At 48.1% G+C, this 20322-nt stretch overlaps 3 protein-coding genes and 2 non-coding genes across 11 annotated transcripts in view; 1 reads left to right on the top strand and 4 right to left on the bottom strand.

Annotated features, from left to right (window-relative positions):
- Positions 1-7269, bottom strand: part of cd276 (CD276 molecule) — a 47903-nt gene extending 40634 nt beyond the window's left edge. Inside the window, 2 exon segments of one of the 3 annotated variants that reach the window (NM_001190365.1) lie at positions 2880-2975; positions 7138-7269. In NM_001190365.1, the coding sequence (NP_001177294.1) occupies positions 2880-2925 (46 nt within the window). In that variant the 5' untranslated portion in view covers positions 2926-2975; positions 7138-7269. 3 annotated transcript variants of the gene reach the window in all.
- trnav-aac (transfer RNA valine (anticodon AAC)) lies at positions 6416-6488 on the bottom strand. The gene has a single exon. It is a non-coding gene; the product is annotated as a tRNA-Val (tRNA).
- Positions 7270-7717: 448 nt separating the features above from the next.
- Positions 7718-7790, bottom strand: trnav-aac (transfer RNA valine (anticodon AAC)). Its single transcript has one exon. It is a non-coding gene; the product is annotated as a tRNA-Val (tRNA).
- Positions 7791-7917: 127 nt separating this feature from the next.
- LOC101079302 (ubiquitin-like protein 7) lies at positions 7918-10958 on the top strand. Its single transcript, XM_011609727.2, has 11 exons — positions 7918-8006; positions 8297-8477; positions 8600-8719; positions 8801-8886; positions 9312-9396; positions 9478-9535; positions 9614-9747; positions 9834-9883; positions 9965-10141; positions 10226-10339; positions 10540-10958. The coding sequence occupies exons 1-11, from the start codon at positions 8004-8006 to the stop codon at positions 10678-10680; spliced, it is 1149 nt and encodes a 382-aa protein (XP_011608029.2). The 5' UTR covers positions 7918-8003; the 3' UTR covers positions 10681-10958.
- A 2785-nt stretch (positions 10959-13743) lies between these two features.
- Positions 13744-20322, bottom strand: part of LOC101075975 (SH2 domain-containing adapter protein F) — a 62768-nt gene continuing 56189 nt past the window's right edge. For 4 of the 5 annotated variants that reach the window (XM_011609728.2, XM_029845828.1, XM_029845829.1 and 1 more), the window contains one exon: positions 13744-16970. In XM_011609728.2, the coding sequence (XP_011608030.1) occupies positions 16784-16970 (187 nt within the window). In that variant the 3' untranslated portion in view covers positions 13744-16783. The other variant, XM_029845830.1, reaches the window with a different exon arrangement.

The following is a 20322-nucleotide window of genomic DNA, read 5'->3' as shown; positions in this document are numbered from 1 at the left end:
GCTGAGGAACAGCGGGGAGATAAGGACAAGCTTCTGGCTTATGAGTGTGACAGAGAGCTTTTGATGAGCCGGAGGCTGGAGAAAAGGGACGGCGATGATGAAGAAGCCTCAAAATCAAGCCAACGGCAGCCGACCCCGGCTGCATTCTGCACGGCTCAGACGCGGGAACCAACAAAGCGGCGGCGGCCCACGCCGTTCTGCCAGCTGCGGTTTATCACTGAGCTAATCTAATGAAGGATTCGGGGGGGTGGGGGATGCAAAAATGACTCCCGATCAATAGCAGGACTGCGGGACCTGTCACGGGCCTCAAGAGGAGAAACATCTGCAGCTGCTCCTTTACATCCTTGCAGAATTCCGCTTCTGACCCACTCCGGCGACGGGCGTGTCATCTGCTGTGTTACGTTAGGGTCAATGTGTCGACGCCGGCGAGTCTCTGACATCACCGCCGCCGCTTCCCAACACGACCACCTCGGGGAAGGTGTCACCGGATCAGCAGCTGCTTTCCAAGCACACACCGGCGTCGGTTCATCACGGCCCAGTAGGCACACAGCCGACCCACACGTGGCTCCGGGCCCCTCGGCCCCTCCAGAGCTGCAGTCTCTGCATATTAACCATATCAATTATTTAACAACACCACAGGAAAGCATTTTTAGGGCTCGTTGAAATAATCATGAGGCGCTTGTTGAGTAATCTACGCTTTTCACTCAGCTGTGAGAAAAGAGCAGGCGGGAAAGCGCGCGCGAGGGAGGCCGGCGGAGAGCGGTCATTATGCACGCACTGCGGCGAAACCAATCTTTGTTGCGCTTGCCCTCGATTGTTTTTAAAAGGATACTTCACTGGACGCAATCAAATTAGCAAGAACATCACTGATATGGGGTAATAACCCTAAATTGAATTTCTGCACAGGCTAAAGTGTCCCCTCTCTGCAGAATCAATTGCTGTGAAGGGAAAAGGAGGACAGAAGGAGGACATTCATGGTTAGCGGACCTTTAAAAAGTACGCCAGAGATGTGGACGTGAGTGGGCTAGATTCAGACTTTGGAGCGCTTCCACAACACGCGTCTGCTGCAATTGACGCCGTCATTCCAGCTCTGGTAATTAATGTGAATTAGCTTACAGCCCTCCTCACAGAGTAAAATCAGGTCAGCTTTCCAGTTTTGCATTGGTGCGAATGCAACTGTATCTCATTGTTTGGCTACAAAGACCTGGTAGCCCAGGGGGCTACGCTACGCTACGTTACGCTAGCCCAGCAGGCAAAACAACCAGAAGAAATTAGCCCCTGAGCCAGCGCGGGGGCCCAAGTGTCACAAATGTGCATGTACAATAACGATCACGCCGTATCGCTGAGTTGGTCCAACAAGATTTCCTGCCTGTGGACTCCTTTCTGAGTAACATCTGAGGGAACTTTCATAGTTAGATGATCCGTCATGTGACTACTGAGTCAGGATACAGCTGGAAGCTGCACAGAGTGTCACTGCGCCGGGGTGACAGTCCTGTCCTCTGCCGTCCTTGTGTTAAACTTTACCCAACAATGCCCTTGTGATCTGGCAGGAGCCACGGAGTTAGCCTATCTAACATTAGCAGCTGGACTAATTGAGCATCAGCACAGCTGGCTACAAGGCAAATTAATAGAAAATATTCCCAGTGAGGAACCAGGGGAACGCAGTGTGCTCCTACACTTGACATCTGACTTTTTTTCCCCGTGTTGCTCTAAAATGCACCTGAATCCCTCGGAACATGTTAGCATAGCGTCAATTATAATAATAATAATGCACCAAGTTGTCGCGCCAAAGGAGGCCCCAGCTAATTCACTTAGCGCTCCAGTTAGCGGAGAGAAATAATCATTGCGTAGGCCACAGTAGCCCATTACCCGTGAGTTAAAGAACTCCATCAGTCCCAAACAGCCCTCCTCCTCTCCTGCAGTGAGAGGAGCCAGCGCGACAGCCGATGTCACACGGTGGGTAATGAGCAGGCCGTGGGCTTGTTTGTGCTGGGGAGAGAATAGATCCCTAATGAACCACTGAAGACACTTAGGTCCGCCGAGACGTCGCTGAAATGTGCCGCTGATGGCCGACAGGAGGTTGTGTGAGCTCGACCAGAGAGGAGGCCAATTTGCAGCTATTTTCAAATGTGGCTTCTTTTTTTTTTTTTCCTCCATCGGGTAAAAAGTTCTTCAACTCTTCGCCAAAGTCGGCTGAGCACGTTTGTAGGAACCTCCGTGAGGAACCTGGGCCAACGCTCACGTTCGAACATACGCGCTGTCGGCCCCCCCCCGGACTCACGGACGGACTGTGCGTCTCATTTTAACACCGCAGCATTTTTTTATTTTATTTCTGAAGCAATCCTGGGGAAGTGAAACTTGTGCGTGAGCTATGGGTCTTAAAACTGCAGCCACAAAGCTGTTTAGCTCTGTTATAAATGTGACTTCAGCCTCACTCCCCATCATGAGTCACACAGATGAAATGCACTTGTAGCAGTTTTCACCCCGGGCCTCTCCCGCCCTGAAATTCCCATCCGAACTGGTACGGAAAAGGTCAAAACTATTCTTCCTTATGAGCTGGATAATAACCGAAGCGGGGGCCCGCGGTGACCCTCGTAAAAAACTTAAAGGAAATATTTTGTAATATGTCTCGATCTGCCGGGGGAGGCCTTTAAACGGGGAGGGGTTGTAACTTCCAGGCCACTGGCAGATTATTTTGTGGGAGTCGTCCGGTTTTCGCTTTGCCTGTTTCTGTTCAGCGAAGCTGCGGAAAAGGGGGGGGGGGACTGAAAGGCCTGGCGGGGTGTATTCTTTAAAACAGAAGGCAGCACGTTCCTGCTGTGATGGCTCGGCACTAATGGAGGAGCAGAGACGGGGCGCATGCAGGGGGGGGCACCCACCCGTAGCTTGGACGGCCAGTATTGTGGTCAGGAGGAGGGACAGCATGGTCTTCCAAGGTGGGTCGGAAATGCAGGTCCACTTCTTCAGGCACAGTTCTGCAGGGAGGAAGAACAGATGAGGATGAGGATGGGGGGGGATTTTGGTCCAAACAATAAAAGAACAACCTGTATTATCTCATTCTTAGGCAGTGTGTGTGTGTGTAGTGGGGGGGTGGAGTTATCTCCAAGCTTTTGTAAAGGTGACACTGTTTTTCTCTTTGAAAGGGAGGGAAGCTGTGGTGACAAATGGGGATTTCCAGAACGGGCAGGAAACGGCCAAGTCATTTTCTCCGCTTTCACCGCTACTTTTGCAGAGAGGAGCGGGAGACAAAACACCCCCCCCCCTCTCTCCCTGTCTGACCCACATGAAATATTTATGAGAGATACACCTCAGAGACGGTGCTAGAGGTCAGGATTTGCATGAGTATTTCTGGGACCAGAGATATTAGTATTTGTATTGTATTCCAAATTAACATAAATTCAATGTTTTGCGGGCACAAAAAAGGAGGTTTGGGTCTCAGATCGGTACCGGGGCAACACACCAAGCAGGCCATGATGTCGCGTCAATGGAGGTGCACAGAGGGTCATTTATTCTACAGGTGAAAGTCCGCATCACAGTGAAAGTTATCGTGATTTACAGGTCAGTTGATTTCAGAAGTGCGAAAATCGGTATTTATAACCACAAATGTTACTATTACAGAGTGATTGTGGCATATCTGCTTTTCAAAAATGGATAAATGAAGAGTTTATACACATTGGTTACCAGAGAGACTGGTCTCAAATCGGTTTGTGCATTCCTAAAGTGATAAATGGCACATGAACAGAGTGCATTATGGGCATTTTTGTACAAAAAGACAGGATCTCACAGCAGAAGTGGTTTCCAATCCAGAACAAGCAGACTGAACAAGGAGGACTTGAAAAATGGGTCGGAGTAAATGGATGCCAGAGTAGCTCAAAACATCCTTTCAGACAGCTTCTAAAATGGCTGCTAATCTACAGGATCTGGCTGTTAAAGGAGTCCACTTCATCTGTTCCACAGAGAGCAGAGGGACGCAGACAGGATGTTCGGAAATGTATGCAGCCCTGAAAGGTCTAGTTTCCCTCTTTTATTGCATAAGGAAAGGACCCACGCGTGTGCTTCCTTTACGCTCACTTCCTCTCAGCTAGCCATCTATATCCTGTTTCCTCCTGTCCTGTTCCAGTAACACCTGGGAGGTCCGCCGCTGTCAGCAGGGAACACTCTGACTGACAAGTTACTTTACTCAAGATACTCTGATGCTGTGTGTGTGTGTGGGGGGGGGGGTGAGTGAAGACACAAATGAAGTGGTGTCGACTGTAGAGCAGAGACGTACTGTCTAGCTAACGCTAAAGCTAAAGGGTTTCTTCATGCATCTCTAGTGGGTTCTTGTGGACATCAGGGTGATGCCCGATGCCGTAACGCCTCAAAGATTATCCCGGGGCCTCATGTTTGAGTGATAAATTACCGATGCAGAAGGGTATACACAAGTGGAATTAGTTTTATTTGAAAAAGTGATTATAGTGTATTAGCGTAAACGTGTTTATCACACGCTATTCCCATAAATCCCCCATATGGGTGGTCTACTGCAGGTTTGACCATTAGAAAAGTCCATTCTGTGCAGAAAAGACAATTACATCAGATGAAGGTCGTTAAAAGCCGGTGAGCTGGTGCGAACTGGGAACGCTGTCATCAGCCTGGTGGTTTAACCACCAGCTTTTTTGTGAAACTCCATTTAGGAGCTCAGCAGAGAGGATGTGGGCAGGAGTGCAGCTTCATCACAAGTTTCCATAACAGCCCACTCACCGCCGGCTCCACAGACCTTCAGAGGGCATTAACCAGCCAGGGACCAAGTGAAAGAGACACTTGAGGCACTACGCTGCCTGAGCCTCTCTAAATATTAATGCAGCTGTGGATAATACGGACCCACCGGGTAAAAATAAGGACAGCTTTAGATTTAGATTTGATATGACTTGTGACAAATACATATCAAAGCACCATTCAGGTACACCTTCCTCGGCTTCCTAGCAAGAAAAAACAGGCGTACCCTGTTTCTGTTTATCAGGAGTGTAATGACAGGCTTTGTTCATACTGATCAAAAGCATGTGCATCATTTCAAATGTGTGTGTGTGTGTGTGTTGGGGGTGTTTCTTGTTTAGCTGCTGTAAATAAATTATTGGGTGTGAAACAGGACGTTGAATGACATCCAGTTTATAGCAGTGTTCCCAGCGTGCAGCGATGCCTCTGGTACCAGCGGATTTATTTGGCAGTTTAAAAGTACGGCTCGATGCAGAACAGCCCAGACAGAAATCACGGCCGCCTTTTTTTCCAAATAGGTCAGATGTGTGTTATTTTTCCCCGAGGGCAGCGTTCTGAAGAGTGCCAACACACCAGCGCAGCGTCAGAGTCTGTCTGTGGCGCGCAGACAGCAGGAAGCCATCAAAGAGTTTCTTACCGAGTGACTCAAGCTCTAAAACTGACCCCATGCCAGCCCATAAACGCTTTAATCTGCCCAGGAATCTCACCACAATTCCACTTTAACGACTCGGTTCAATGTCAAACAAGCTGACCGCGCTGGCGGAGCAGAAACGGGCAGAATGGAATCAGACTCATCTTTAGGTGCAGGCGGTTATCTTCCCAAATGTGCCCTTCTTCACGCCATTGTTCCACTGAGTCAAAACTATGTCTGACTTCCTGATTCCCGTAGAGTTTTTTCCTTTCTAACGACAGTCGCCAGTGTAATTCCTTTTGACATATAGCGAAAGGCAGCATTAAATTAAGGTCCCAAAAAAGGTGAAGCCGTCCTCAGACTTCACTTATTCGGGGGTTTTATTCCAGGAAATGTTTTTTAACAGTTTGGCACTTGAACTCTTAATTCGTAACGTCTCAAAGCTAATAATGACCCCGGCAGTCTCATTAGCAAACGGATGGTGTCAGATCCAAATGTCTCGAACCATCGAGATGATGGCAGTGTTCCCCACATGAGAACCAGTGTGAGCCTTTTACACAGTAGGGCAGCTGGGACAATTCAGCAAACCGTGGTGAGTGAAGGCTGGACTTGTTCCACCTAGAGAAGCATTTCCTGTATTTCCTGCAGCTGGTTGCAAGAAGCCATTAATGATTCAATAACTCATTCATAAACCCCAAGAAAGTCTTACAGCCCAGACATTGGATTAAAGTTTCTGCTCCTGACTGAATTCAGAGTGGGTCAGCATCAGCTTCACACATCAAGCCAACAACTTAAACTTCACGCATGCATTAATGTGGAGATGACATGTTATGCACCCCCTAAAGGCACAGTGTACGGTAATCACATTACAGGCAAAGCAACACGGAATTTTGCATAATGACAAATAATGTTATCATTGGGTCAAACTGTTAAAGGCTTATTCCCAGACAAATAGTGAAGATAGAAACTTCTATCGCCTGGATCACATCAGGAAAGGTGAGAGCTGCTTTGTGACCTCTGGGAAAAGAAACGTGTTTCCACCCGGTTTCGAACCGGGGACCTTCTGCGTGTTAGGCAGACGTGATAACCACTACACTATGGAAACCTGCCACGTGCTACCAGTGTGTCCAGTAACCTTTCTAATGATGTAATGTATGTATAATGTATACATTACATTATTAGACATTACATTATAATGTAATGTATAATTATATGTAACCGAAACATTACTTTTAGCTGATATTGAATGGTCAACAGATAATCTGGCGAGTCTCGCTGCTCTCCACCAAGCTATGCTTTAAGATCCGACAATAATACGGAGAAAAAAAGCGGTTAAAACAGGCAGAAAGAATGGAATATACAGGGTTAGTTCTTTCAAGCGACGTGTTTTACCAATGACGAGCATAACCACGACTGTCTGCTATTTTAATCGTGCCAGTCGCTGTGGCGCAGTAAGGATTTGCTGCCGGATGGGGGCGCTTCAGGCTCCATAAATGCTGAATGTATAGCTTAGCACAGCGTCAGGAACGGTACATTATACACTAAAGAAAATAGCTTTTCGTCTTATTTGAATTAAAATTGCAAGCGTGCGGCCCAGCTAAAGGTGGCTGACTCCGACCTCATGGGGTTCTTCTGCTCCTCAGAAGCAGCTGTTGATATTTAGTTAGAAAAGTTGACTCCATTCATTGTTTCAGACTATGTCCCAAAGACACGACTGGAGCCTCGGACTGGTGCACAAACAACTCGGGACTTACCATGCTGGGGAGCAAAACTCTTCAAAATCACAAACCATCCAGCGGCGGCGACTGTTGCTTTTGGGCCACAAAGCCGACTTTTCCCCCCCAACAAGACTTAATTTCGTATAGCCTATAACAGTAAAGTTGGACGACTACCGATGGGTATATACTTCGTTGGGGCGGACGATAGCACTGTGTGTGGGGATATGTTCCATTGATTTGGGACGGGGTTTCTTCCAAAAGTAACCACTCCTTACTGCTCCGTCCAGCAGTGATGTCATGCCGTGGGGGATAGACTGTTGAGGACGGACTCTGAGATTAACCGTTTGTGAACACTTTTTCGGGTCGGCGTCTTATGGTTACTGTATATTTCAGTACGTTCCGACATTGTCTGGCACTTGTTTTATCGCTGTATTAAACTGCAAATTCACCAAGACGCCGTCCACACCACGGCGGTCAGGCGCTGAGAAGTACAGAAATGTAACGATACTATATCTCAAAAATCAACATAAGTCTAATCTTATTTTTGGAGTTTTGTGCGTTTTAAGTTTGGAGTTTTGTTTTTTAACTGCACAAAATAAATATGAAAAAGAAGCCCTGTTTCCACCCGGTTTCGAACCGGGGACCTTCTGCGTGTTAGGCAGACGTGATAACCACTACACTATGGAAACGATACGCTACGATTATCAATGAGAGATCAAAGGATTTTATAATGACACTAAATATATATATATATTGTGGCATCTTTAACCTTTCTTTTTTTATTTAATCTTGCAGTAAAGAGACTTTACGTTAAGAAGCGTGTTTCTTATATAGTGACGTCAAGCGGAAGCAGAACACATCACGTGACCAACACCAGGAAGTAATCGAATCCTCTTAATAACATGGTGAGGGAGCAATTTTTTCACTGTTATTTTTTGTGTTTCCTTTATACTGGTCGACTGTTTTAGACTATATGCTTTGTTAGAGTATTTAATCGATATTTAGTTAACTATAAGGTTCAGCAAATATTAGCACGTAGCTCTGGTCGTGCAGATTTGCGAACGTGTAAATCTGCAAAGATTGTTTAGCCTAGTTGCGTTTAATCGTCTTCAAATATTTAAGATGACTTAGATGGTTTGTGTGATCTGTCCTGCGTTCTATAACGACTTTAACACCTTTAATTATCATCGAACAGGTCGAAATGGGATCTTCAGAATGGCAGCTGTCTTTGAAGCTGATGAACCAGCCCAAATCCACCTTCCACTTCCCAGAGATGATGCCAGGAGATGTTTCACCTGGAGAATACAGAGTCGCCACTTTAAAACAACTTGTGGCGGCTCAACTGCCAGACTCCATCCCGGATCCTGATCTTATAGGTTGGTTCCAGCTGTAAAGGAAGTGGTTCCGTGCGTCTTCCACAAGGACCAGTAATCGATCTATGTTGTCTCTTGCGTTTGTCTTTAAGTCAGTCAGAGCGTTATTAATATTGTGATTTCAGAGCTGGTCCACTGTGGGCGGAAACTTAAAGATGACCTGATGTTAGATGCCTGTGGAATTCTGTCGGGCTCCACCATACACGTCCTGAAAAAGACCTGGCCAGAGACTGAGAGTAGTGCAGGTCTGTGTGTTTGACATGCGAGCAGATGTTTTCATCCACGCAGCTCTTTTGTCTAAACGGGTGAACGTTTCCCTCTGTTAGAGCCTGTGAACAGAGCTACTGCAGCCAGGGAGTTCAGGGTGTTTCACGCTGCTCTCCACTCTCTCAACTCTGCTTACAGAGACTCGGTGAGTAAAACCCACAGAGACACCTGCTGGAAATTAAAAACAAGCCAAGACCTGCTTGCTTACATTTTTCCAGCCCATTATGCACAACTGGAGAGCAGAAAAATGCTTCGAGTAGACTTGAAATGTGATGTGTAGATTCAGATTCAGCATAGATTAAATGCTACCATCTAAATTAAGTGGCTATCAAAGGCTTTTTTGCCATTGTCATTATTGTTTTTTATTAGGAACCTTAACAAGGTAACATATTTTAAAATAATTCGCTGATCTCTGCCAGGATCACTGTTCTCTTTTAGACGTGACGCCAGAAGAAACTTGGGAAAATATGTTTACTTTGGTGGAGAGAAGATTGAAGCTGCGGGGTTAATTTTCTCAGAATTCAGTTGGATCCCTTCTGCTCCGTCTCTCCTTTCACACACTTTCTGTAGGTGTATAAAATGCTGACAAATAAAGAGTCTTTGGATCAGATCATCGTGGCCACACCGGGGCTCAGGTCGGATCCAGTTGGCCTCGGTAAGACCTCTAATGTTTGACAAACACCTCGAATGACATCACGGCGTTGAGGCTTCCTGTCTCCCTTGTGTGTCCATCCAGGTGTCCTGCAGGACAAAGACCTCTTTGTGCAGTTCACGGACCCTAGCATGCTGGATCTGTGAGTGTCAGCTCCCCGTTGAGTTTGGCGCCACCACACCGGCGCGAGCTAATCGCAATCTCCGCCCGTCTGTCGCAGGTTGATCAGTTCCCACCCAGCCCTCGTCAACGCCATCGTCCTGGTGCTGCACTCGGTGGCGGGCAGCATGCCGGCGCAGTCCAGCGGCAGCTCCTCGCGCAACGTCTCGTCCAGTTCTTACAGCGATATGCCGGGTGAGACGCACACGGGGCAGGTTCTCTTTTTTGCTTTGAGGGGGGGGAAAAAAAAGGTACAAACGGCAGGTTTCTTGTTCTGGCAGGAGGCTTCATGTTCGAAGGCATGTCTGACGACGAGGAGGATTTCCAGTCGGTGAGTCTGGCATAGTCAGACGTGTTGGTCCAGCAGGTTAGGCCCATGGTCACCTTTTGCACGTTTGGATGTTTGTACCAGGGAAGTCCAGCCGGAGGCCCCAACAGACTGATGGGCTCAGCGGGGATGCGTCCGGTGTCGCTGGGCCACAGCGGGGCGACGGGCCCGCGGCCCATCACACAGAGCGAGCTGGCCACAGCTCTGGCTCTGGCCAGCACCCCCGAAAGCAGCGCCGTCACTCCAACTACATCCAACCAGGTCGGACTTGTCTGAACTAAAAGGATTGAGGAAATATCTTACACGACACTGCTAACGTGCACTTCCTGTCATCCCCACGTGTAGGGCGACCCCGCCAATAACGTACCGCCGATGCCAGCGGGGACCCCGGTCAGTAACGACCTGTTCAGTCAGGCTCTACAACAAGCGCTGCAGGCCTCCAACATGTCGGCACTGCAGGTGAGATTGACAACTCTCATTATTAAATCTCATTTATTCCAGGGGATGAGCCTCTCATCAACCCAAACCCCGTTCACACTGTTGTTTTGGAGTCGTTTTTGTTGCATGGCGAAAAAGATGCAGATGTATTTTGTGTGAAGCTGGAGAGTGCGGCTGGTGTTTGGGCCCGCTCACACTGACAGTGTGTGTTTGATTTGCAGGGACGCTGGCAGTCCCAGATGCAGCAGCTCAGGGACATGGGGATCCAGGACGAGGAGCTGATGCTGAGGGCGCTGCAGGCCACAGATGGTGACATCCAGGCTGCCCTGGAGCTCATATTTGCTGGAGGCCCAGGACTCTAAGCCCAGAGGGGCCCCTACAGACTGAGAGAGCTGTGGGAAAAGAAATGTGGCTCCACAGAAATAACTCAGATTCAATAATACGTTTTCGTTTTTACCTACTTCCTTGACCGGTCATCATCAGATCAGCTTTTTACTATTTACAGTATTCCTATTTACTAAGTATGATCATAAGTCCTGAGCTGTTGACAGTGTCTGTTCACTACTGACATGATCTGTGTCGCACGAATTCAGTATTGAACTCTGTCGAAATGCTGTTTCATTAAAGGTATAATGTTGAGTTGATTGATTTGATGGTAACCACAGTGAACACATGTCTGATCTGACATTAATGTTATTATTGTCCTATTATAATAGAGTAGAACCTGCATCATTGCCAAGGACTTCACATAGCAATTCCAGTGGCCCTTCAAGTTGAAAGGTGTCATCTAAATATCTGTAAAGTAGATTTGACTACTATAAATGCCACATTGAAGTACTCAGTAATACTGAAGTACCAGTTTTTAGTACTTGGTCTTTTTTTATTATTATTATTTAACGTATTCACCTTTCTACTCTCTTGGTTTAAAACTATTTTACATTTAACCAGCACTTTTGTTTTTCCTCTATAAACTTCTGTGACGTTTCACATGTATGCGCAGTTCCCATGTTTGGACACTAGAGGGGGCTCCAGTAGTTCCTCTTTTTCCTCCGCCAATTTAAAACTTCTCTTCTTTCCGTCGAACTGGTTTAAAAATGTATTTATTTTTGGTGGGTTAAGCTGCTCAGACAAGCATTGCTGTAAAACTAAAGCAATGCCCACGTATTCTTATACTGACATCTGTCCAAATCATTGCCCATTGTTTCCCAGAACTTATTTCTCAACAAAACCCCTCATTTGCTTTGTCTCGTCGTGTCCAATCAGGGGTGGGGGGGGGGGGGGGGGGGGGTGGGGGGTCATGTAGAATAGCCCCCCTCCATCTACAGTAATTACTCAGTTGTGTTTTATTGCTGCATCTGCCAATGTGACGGCTCAATCAGCGGATTGGCCTTTCATGAGCAGCACCCAAACAGCTCTTTGTGTCCGTCTGCCCCCCATCATTAAACATTTTATATGCACACCTGCGGGGCAGTTCCGCCTCCTACTGCCTCCGGGGGTATTATAATGATAAATCCGCTCACTGTGCTGAAAAGGGGGAAAAAGAAAAGGTGATTTTAACTGTTTTTTTCACCTTTTGTCTTGAATTCAAATGAGCTATTTTGCATTGTTCTGCATCCGCCACCTACCGTCTGCCCTCACATTCCAACAATCGACGGCAGATAATCATTTGAAGTTGTCATGGAAACGTCGTGATTGGCGTGGCGGGGTAAAGAGTTGGGTTTTTGTTTAATCCACATGTTGTCATCTCACTGCTGTAACACCATCATCCGGATTATATCGTGTCAGAAATGTACACAACCCCTTCCAAACACCGCTCATCCCAATAAAACTCCATAAGGACCCGTCGTCATGGCAGCGGGTCCAACGAGCAAAGAGAGATTTTGTGTCTTTTCTTTCTTTCTTTTTTTAAGGCAGCTCAACAGTAACTGCACCAGATTAGAATCAGGAGGGGAGCAGGAGTGATTTGTCTGTGTTCACTCAGAAGCAGCACAGGTTGAGAGGCTCCTGAAGAGACCTGGAGGGGGAAAACTGTTTTCCTGACCGCCACTCCATTTTCTCACAGTGGAGGGAAAAGCACTTCTGAGCTAGAACATGCTGCTTCTACAGCTGGAGAGGCGCCAGGCTAATGAATGGAACCTGCTCCGTTTCTCCCACGTTGGCCCGGCGTCCAGGTAACGGACGCCGTTTTGAATCAAGCGGTTTGGAGATTTATGTTAAATCCGGAGGTGGTCTGGGATTCAGGATGACCCGGAAGGCTGTCAAACGCCGACAGAGACGAAGAACAATGGCGTCCGTTGTGAGCCCAGTAGAAACCCTCCGACGCATCACAGGCGGGATGGCGAAGGGTCGGCCACAAAGACCCGCGTCCGCCTTTGTCTTCCTGAATGGAGGCGACTCAGGTGTTGTTAGCATCAGCTCTGGTACCTGAGATTGCTTTTTGGCTGATGCGGCTGAGAGGAATATGAAATGAGCTTCTGATGGACACCAGGCAATTTGAGCCCCTCGCGGCCCGTTCACCGCTTTCAAGTCCTGCTTTTATTCCTCCTCTCTTCTTTTTTCGGGCACTTTCTTTTTATGTCCCCAAAAGCAGCTTTGATGCGTTTCATCCCAGGCTCTTTACGGCTTTGATGAAGCAGCAGGAGGGACGGCAAAGGTAAAACTACAAACTTGGCCGCTTTGGTGCATTCGGGTGTTCCGCGTCTGCTTCCAAAATGATGCAAGCTCTTTTTCTGAGGATGGAGTTTTTATTTTCTTCTCGGGGCGTCGTTCTGACATTCTTAGCAGCAAACAAGTTGAGGAGCCGCGACTGTTTTCCTTTCATCGACCCCCTGCCGTGCTCCTCCTGAATACCTGCCAGATGTTTTTGCTTCTAAATTGTGCCGTTACACAACTTCCCTGTTGTTACGGTTCAACAGACCAAACAATCTGGTCCCTTTCCTGCTCTTTATGGTGTCAAATCCTGTTTTAAGACGATCTCTGCTGCGTTTCTGCTAATGAAAGAGAATAATCCTAATGAAGCCACCAGTTCATTTTAAATAATGGAATCATTCTCATGGGAACACATCCTGGCAACTCTTCATGGTCCTGGAACGCCAAGGCAGCGAGTCAAAGATAGGGAAATGGTCAGAGTTTGGTGGGAATCTCTGCAGGAAAGGGGAAAATCCACAGGCACAAAGGAAAATGCTGTCGGGATTAGAGGGCGAAAACAAATAAAGCAGGGCCGTGCAACAAAGTGGATCAATAGAAGACAACAAGCGCTGGATTGATGATGGCTCCTGCATGCTGTCCTTGACACAAACAATGGCCACGCTTTACTGTTTACTGAAGGGCTTTGCCATGGCAACCACTGGCGATGAAAGCACGGGGAAGGAGCGACTCTTTTTAGGCCTGTCTGCGCATAAATCAGGGACAAACGCAACCACACGTTAAGTCATAAACCCAATTTTATTGACTTTGAACCTTGATGCCTTTATGTCCCCATACAATACATTCAGTATATACATTTGGCCATGGAGAACTGTACAGATATGTTATAGTAGTGCATACATATGGCATGAAAATGGACACAGAAGGAGACGCACACATGCCACTTTACCAGGATAAAGTGATAAACAACATGGGGCAATCAGTGGCTGATGGTTGCTCACACCACACACACACACACACACACACACACATTCACACACACTCTTAAGACACTTCTGGGGGAAGAGGAGGGCTATTTCAGGTTCTTTCGGGAGAAATCTCTAAATGTGGAGAGGTCTGCTGATTGCAGCAGATCTCTCCATCTCTTTTCTGACCCCCCCTTCCTCATTTTCTCTCCCTCCTCATCTAAGGCCTTTCTTTCTGTGCCCATCACACACAGGCTCCTCTCTGTGGCAGGGCGACGCTCATCAGCAGCATAACTAAATAATGAGCTCCCGCTCCTGGCGTTCCGCCTCGTCGGCGGGGGACATCCGGAGATCCGAAAACACCTCGCGCACGTCGTTTATCCCATTTGCATTTCAGGAAATCGTCTCTCGGGGGAGCGTGTAGGTCCACTTTGAAAACAAACCCTATCTACATAGAGCTACGGACACGAACAGACACAGAGTGACCCGTTTGTGCGTCCGTCCGTCTGTCCGCCCACCACAGCGGATCTATGGACAGCTCTCTTCTGCAAGCTGGCCCTTTCTTTTAAAGATTTGAGGAGCGTCTGATTTGCCAGGTGGTCAGTGTGTACCATCATTTTTATCCATAAACCCCCAACAGGCAGACAGTTAATAGTTGCATAGCACGCAGCGGAGATAAGAGCCACACGCGGAGTGGGTTTCGATTTCTGTACCTGCAGTACCCCCCCACCTTCCAAACCACCTCCACTTGCTTGGGGGGGAAAAAAACGCTACTACTCATCAACATTTTAAAGGCGAGAAATTTGAGAGTTGCTTCTGAAAGTTTGCCCCCACAAGGGAGACGGTCGCAGTAGATCCAGGTCACGATGTGGACGCAGCTTCTCCCAACGGTAACTGGTCCGCAGTTTCATGTGCTGGGGGGGCTGGAATACCATTAAACTGCAGCAAGACGACCACAGGACACACAAGCAGCTTAGCGAGCAGAGGAAATAAAAAAAAAAAAACAGAACCAGAGAGGGTTCAGGTAAGGGCCGACGCCTGGCTAAGATCTGGAGAAGCTTTCGCCTGAAAAGACGGCGGCATTCAAAGTCATTGATCTTTTCATCAGTGTGTGATTCAATCTGAGTGAGGAAGTCGTGCCTCTTCCTCACTCAGCTGTTTCCTCACGGTGGAGTGGAGGGAAGCGTTGTCCCTCTCGCCTGCATCAACCATTTAGAGGAGAAGAAACAGGAAGGTGAAACGGGGATTTCACCAGTTTGTACCAGTGAGGATTAAAAAAAAACTCAAGCCTGCGCATGCATACATTGTCTCTTTCTCGCTCTCACACACACACACACACACACACGCGCACACACACACACACACACGTGTGAATAAGTGGGCAGCACTCGTACTCACACATGGATGCGAACCTGGGTGGAAAAAGTAGCTGGAGAAGGACGGACTGAAGGCAAGCGTTCAAGCAAATGGTGCAGTGATTGGTCCAGGGTGGGGTGAGCATGTAGGTGCGGTCCCCCCCCCACACACCACTGACAATCCCACTGGTCAGAGAACAGCACCCCCACTTCAAACCACATTGAGCAGAAGTTTAAAGCCACTAAAAAGCAAAGCACCACAGTAAGAAAGGCCGGAAGGTTCCCAAATAAAAAACACAATCACATCGGCACAGGACAATCAGGGCGAGCCGGGCGGGGGGGGGGGGAGTGGCAGGCAACGGCCATCACGAATGAGTTACACATCAGCAATAATTACCCCCGAATAAATTACAGTCACAGGACAATCATTAAAAGCGGAATTGGGAAACTGCTGATCTAGCGACTGGTCTGACCCATGCATTCTAAGGCATTAACGTCTGTTACTGACATCACGGATCCATGACTATACATACAACTGCTGACCTGGGAAAATCCAAAAAATATAGAGATATCTGCGGGTAACCGCATTTTTCAAAGCAGATTCCTAAAAGCAGTGATGGGAGGGAATGTGGAAGGGAGGCCGGGTGGAAGGCTGCGATCCCACTGTACCTATTGATCTGCAGACGGGCGCATGAAATTGATTTTCTGAGGTAGACGATGGCGGCATATTTCATCCTCCTGATGTAAAGCCATTCTAAGCAGGAGCGGCGGGCGGCTAATTTGGTCCGTTTGGACGGGCTCGGGTCTTCAGCCTCGGCCACTTGTGCCGCGCCGGACGGGGCGGCCCATCCGTCACGTTTCCCTACGCGTCTCACCGCGATGGTACTCACGCTGTCGCCAATATGACGCGCCCCCTCGCTGATGGACAGCAGACAGGACGCGCCGTGGCCAGATAGTCCGAGCTGCTCGCGGGGCTGCTTAGTTTGCTCAGCTGGGGACGTCCATGCATACTGGAGCTGTTCATTCAACGCGCTCGCCGTTGAATGAGGCCCGTGTGGGCGATGGCCCTCGCCAGGCCTCATAAATGTGGCTTCCTGAACACGTCCCCACAAACAATTACAGGATAATCGAGCTGAACCAAATGAACTAATATACGGGGAAGGGGAGGTACACCCCGGCGACCACCGAAACGACGCTGTACCTTCGGGCTTCTTTCTCTTTTAAGTGCTAAGGGGAACCAGCGGGACGAGCAGTGATGACGCTCATGGTTTTCTGTGATGCAACGACACGGGCGCCTGGCATAAATAAAACACAACAACGACCGCGACACTGAGTCCGTGTGTATAAAATGGCAATGCAGCAGGCCTGGAGGTCCGTCGGCCGGTGAGGTGAGTCAGGATCAGCAGTTTGAGGATGTCACTGTTCATCTTCCCATGAGCCTGCAGGGCACCATGGAAGCCACACGGTGGCCCGGCGAGCACTGCAGGGAGTCCAGAGCACTATAGTGTCCTGATGGCCACGGGGTACAGCAGAGACATGTGTTCGGCTCCCTTAATGGGCAGCTTGCGGCTGGAGTAGAAGTGGATGATCTCGGGTACGCTGTCAAAGGGGCAGCTGTTCTGGCCCAGGATGTACTTGTTTTCCTTCGTCCGCGACAGCTTCATGTGCATGAAGCCCTGGCTGCTCCTGAGGACACAAGGACACAGAGGGTTTTTACAGCCATTCAGCAAGTTAAAGAGACAGTCCTCAGCTCGGATTACGTACCCAAAGAACAAGAGCTGGCTGCTACACTAATCACTCTGACCTAAACGCTAACGTTAGCTGTATGGGCGTATGTAGCTACTCCAGAAACAGCTACATACTGAGGTTCCATCTTTTAACAGAACATCTCTGTGGGATTATTAACAGATTCAGATGGAAAACATCAATAACAGCCATTGTGTAAAGGAATCAATGCTAAACGGGGACTGATGGGAGATACCCAGTAATTGCCCTTCTTCACCTGCACACCCTCAATGTCAGTTAGCCTCTGAAAGATCAACATAGGTGCCAAATAAATGTGTAAAAGCCGCCAAGCCCGGTGCTTCCAAATGCAGGTCTGCAGGACAGCAGAATGTGTGTCAGCAACCTGCACAGGTCTGGAGGAGCTCCCCTCCTCACTCTCAGCCGCGGCTCCCTACAGTAGACGACGTTGCTCTGGAAGCTGGATTACCTCTGCAGGAGCTGCCTGGGGAGGAGACTGGCAGGCAGGTGGCTGCAGCTGCCGCTTTTACGTGTGCAGCATGAGGGGGATGCTAATGAACCCTTGGAATAAAGCACTTAATCTACAGGAATAAACACACAGCAAATCAAAAGCTGCTGTGTGGCCCCCTGAGCATTCCATCAATACCTTTAAAAGGTCGACCGTAATCACACGCTTTCAAATATAAAAGGAATTCATGGCGGGTGATGATTGACAAAACAATAAGCATGAGCGAGAGGATTGAGGATCGAATACTGTCGTTTATTTGAGTCCTTTTAGCAGGTTCCGTCGTGTTTTTGTTCCTCCGCCATTTTTAAACACCCACGTCTGATACGGTGGAGGTTAATGTAACGCTTCCTGCTGGAAGTACGGGGCCTTTTGTGGAGATCTGCTCATTATCTGTGATGGACAGATGGAAGAAATGAGACCAATCTTCAGCTATGCGGTAGTTGCATGTACCAAGCCTGGGGACTGTTCCTTGGCCCGATGAGCGCCGCTTCTTCTGGCACAGAGATGAGAGTGAAGCGGAAAATGAATCTTTGGATGTTTAGGGTTCAACTGAGGGTCATCCGTCTGACTCAAACATGGCTAACCTAAAAAAAAACTGAGATTCCTGTGCAGCCCCTAATTGAGATGAGAAAGTTTGGATTTGAGGGGAGCAGCGCAGCTCTGCCTGCCCCCTTCAGATCTAACCTTCTAACACGCTTCCAGGAAGTCTCAGTTTAGGAAATCCTCGCTGCAAAGTGCTTTGATGAATCCTCACGTGGGGCGCCGGGAGATGGCGTTAGGTTACACGGAGCCCCGCTTTAAGAGGCAAACACATCAATAGCATCATTTTTAGATCCCCAGCTGAGTTTCCAGGCAGCTCTCAGGGCCACTGATCGTGTTACAGCCCTGCAGAGCCAGAAACCAGGACAGCAGAGCAGTGCAGCGGAGATGTTAGAACAATAAACACGAGGAGATTCTGGAGGAGACGGGCCTGTGGAACGTCATCATGTCCTCTCTACTATTGTCTAATCAGCATTAAATTCACTGGGGACAGCTCCTGTCCTGTTTATTGAGGTTTATGACCGATCTCAACCCTCATGACAGACATTTGCCTGAGAATGATGATGCTCTCGGTGTTGTGGATCTACGGCACCAAAGAGTGCAAATGCAGCCGCCCAAATGGAGAACCGCCGGGTCAGAACGGCCCTCTTAAGGACAGCATCGCTTACAGTGTCGGTTCGACTGTTTGTATTGCTGTGCTGCCGGCAGAAGGGGTGAGGTTCATCACTAAAGAAGGAAAAAACCATTCAAGAAACTCTCATCCAGAATATTTCATATGCTAAAGAGATTCAAATGAATCCATTAGTGACAAAGACTCAATATCACTTTACTAGCCTACATAATCAGTATTCATAAAGGCTGAAACGGTCTCTGAGGACAATTTTACTGTCAAATGTCTCCGTGCTTTTCATCCTGCTGCTGTGGAATCAAATACGCAGTAGCCTTTTTTTTTTTTTTTTAAGAGGAAACCCGCTGTGCTGGGCTCTCCTTTGAGAGGAGACACCGGGATCTGTGCTCCGAAAGACTTGTGAAGGCTTTTATATGTCTCAGAAACCTGAAAGGGTTCTCTCCACAGGCAGCGGTACGGAGAGAAAAAAAGGGGGGGGGGGGGGGTCGGGGTTAGGGGGCAAAGCAGACTGAAACTGCTTTGTCGAGACCGAGGCCACTCCGAGACTCCAGGTCTCGTCTTGATCAATAATGCAATACGCACAGGTGCTGCCTCATGGCCTTATACATTTTGTAGCATCTGACAGCGTGGGGCATCTTCACCTTGGGCTTCTATTCATTTTCTGTGGCAGCGGGGGCAGCAGGGTTCATGTGAACGGGCTGAACTCTGAGTTAACCCCTGCCTGGAGGGGACGGGAGGCTGTCATTCATGTGAATCAGCCCACATGTTTTTACCTGGTGCAAAACAAAGTAAAGTTCTGTTCCAGCAGCTGCCGAAGGTCCGATGAGACCCTAGAGTTTAGACATACACAGGTACAAAGCTTGAAGGCGTCGTCACTATTCTGATCCAGAACGCTTCATCATCGGGACCTTTGGCTGTAGCTCGCTTGTCTGACAGTTCAGGAGCCATTTTATCCCCCTGAGATCTGAAACTGGTCTGAACCCGATCTGAGCCGTCAACGCCTCGCAGGACTGAACCACAACCGGTTGAGGGCAGACTGCTAATATCAGCCTCCACACACATACCAAAGCGTAGCAACATTCCTGTTTGGTGTTCAGTGACTTTGAGGTTACTTTATATAATATAACCACGAATGGAAGAAAGAGTTGTTTCTTCTTCTCTCCATAACCCTTCCATTGGTTCCTTCCTTTCTAAAATGTCTCATTCTCATCCAGACTGCCTGCTCTCTCCCTCAGCAGGTTAGCGCTCGGCTCCTGTTGCATGTGTAACACCGACGTGCAGCTGTCTTCAACTCCGGTTTGGCTCCTGTGAGCTGAGAATTACAACCTGCTGAAAAAGGACGTGTCTGAACTCAACAGACTGTTGTTGTAAATATCAAATGTCTGTTTTAGACATGCCAGGTTTATCAAATACAAAGCAAGGTTTTAAGTGTTGCGTCCTCACTGATGTTGGACGCTGATGTTTCCTCTGCAAGTATCGACCAACAAAATTGTTCATTAATGCCATTTGTCAGACAGTAAAGGCAGCAAATACACAGACATTAGCAGATGATGTTATTCAACTACAGGATCAAGATTAAAAAGAGTTGAGGATATCATCATGGCCCCCTGCCAACGTTA

Source organism: Takifugu rubripes, chromosome 13 (genome assembly GCF_901000725.2).
Source record: "Takifugu rubripes chromosome 13, fTakRub1.2, whole genome shotgun sequence".
NCBI lineage: Eukaryota > Metazoa > Chordata > Actinopteri > Tetraodontiformes > Tetraodontidae > Takifugu > Takifugu rubripes.
Note: the sequence above shows the minus strand (reverse complement) of the source record. Positions and strands in the feature narration are given on the sequence as shown.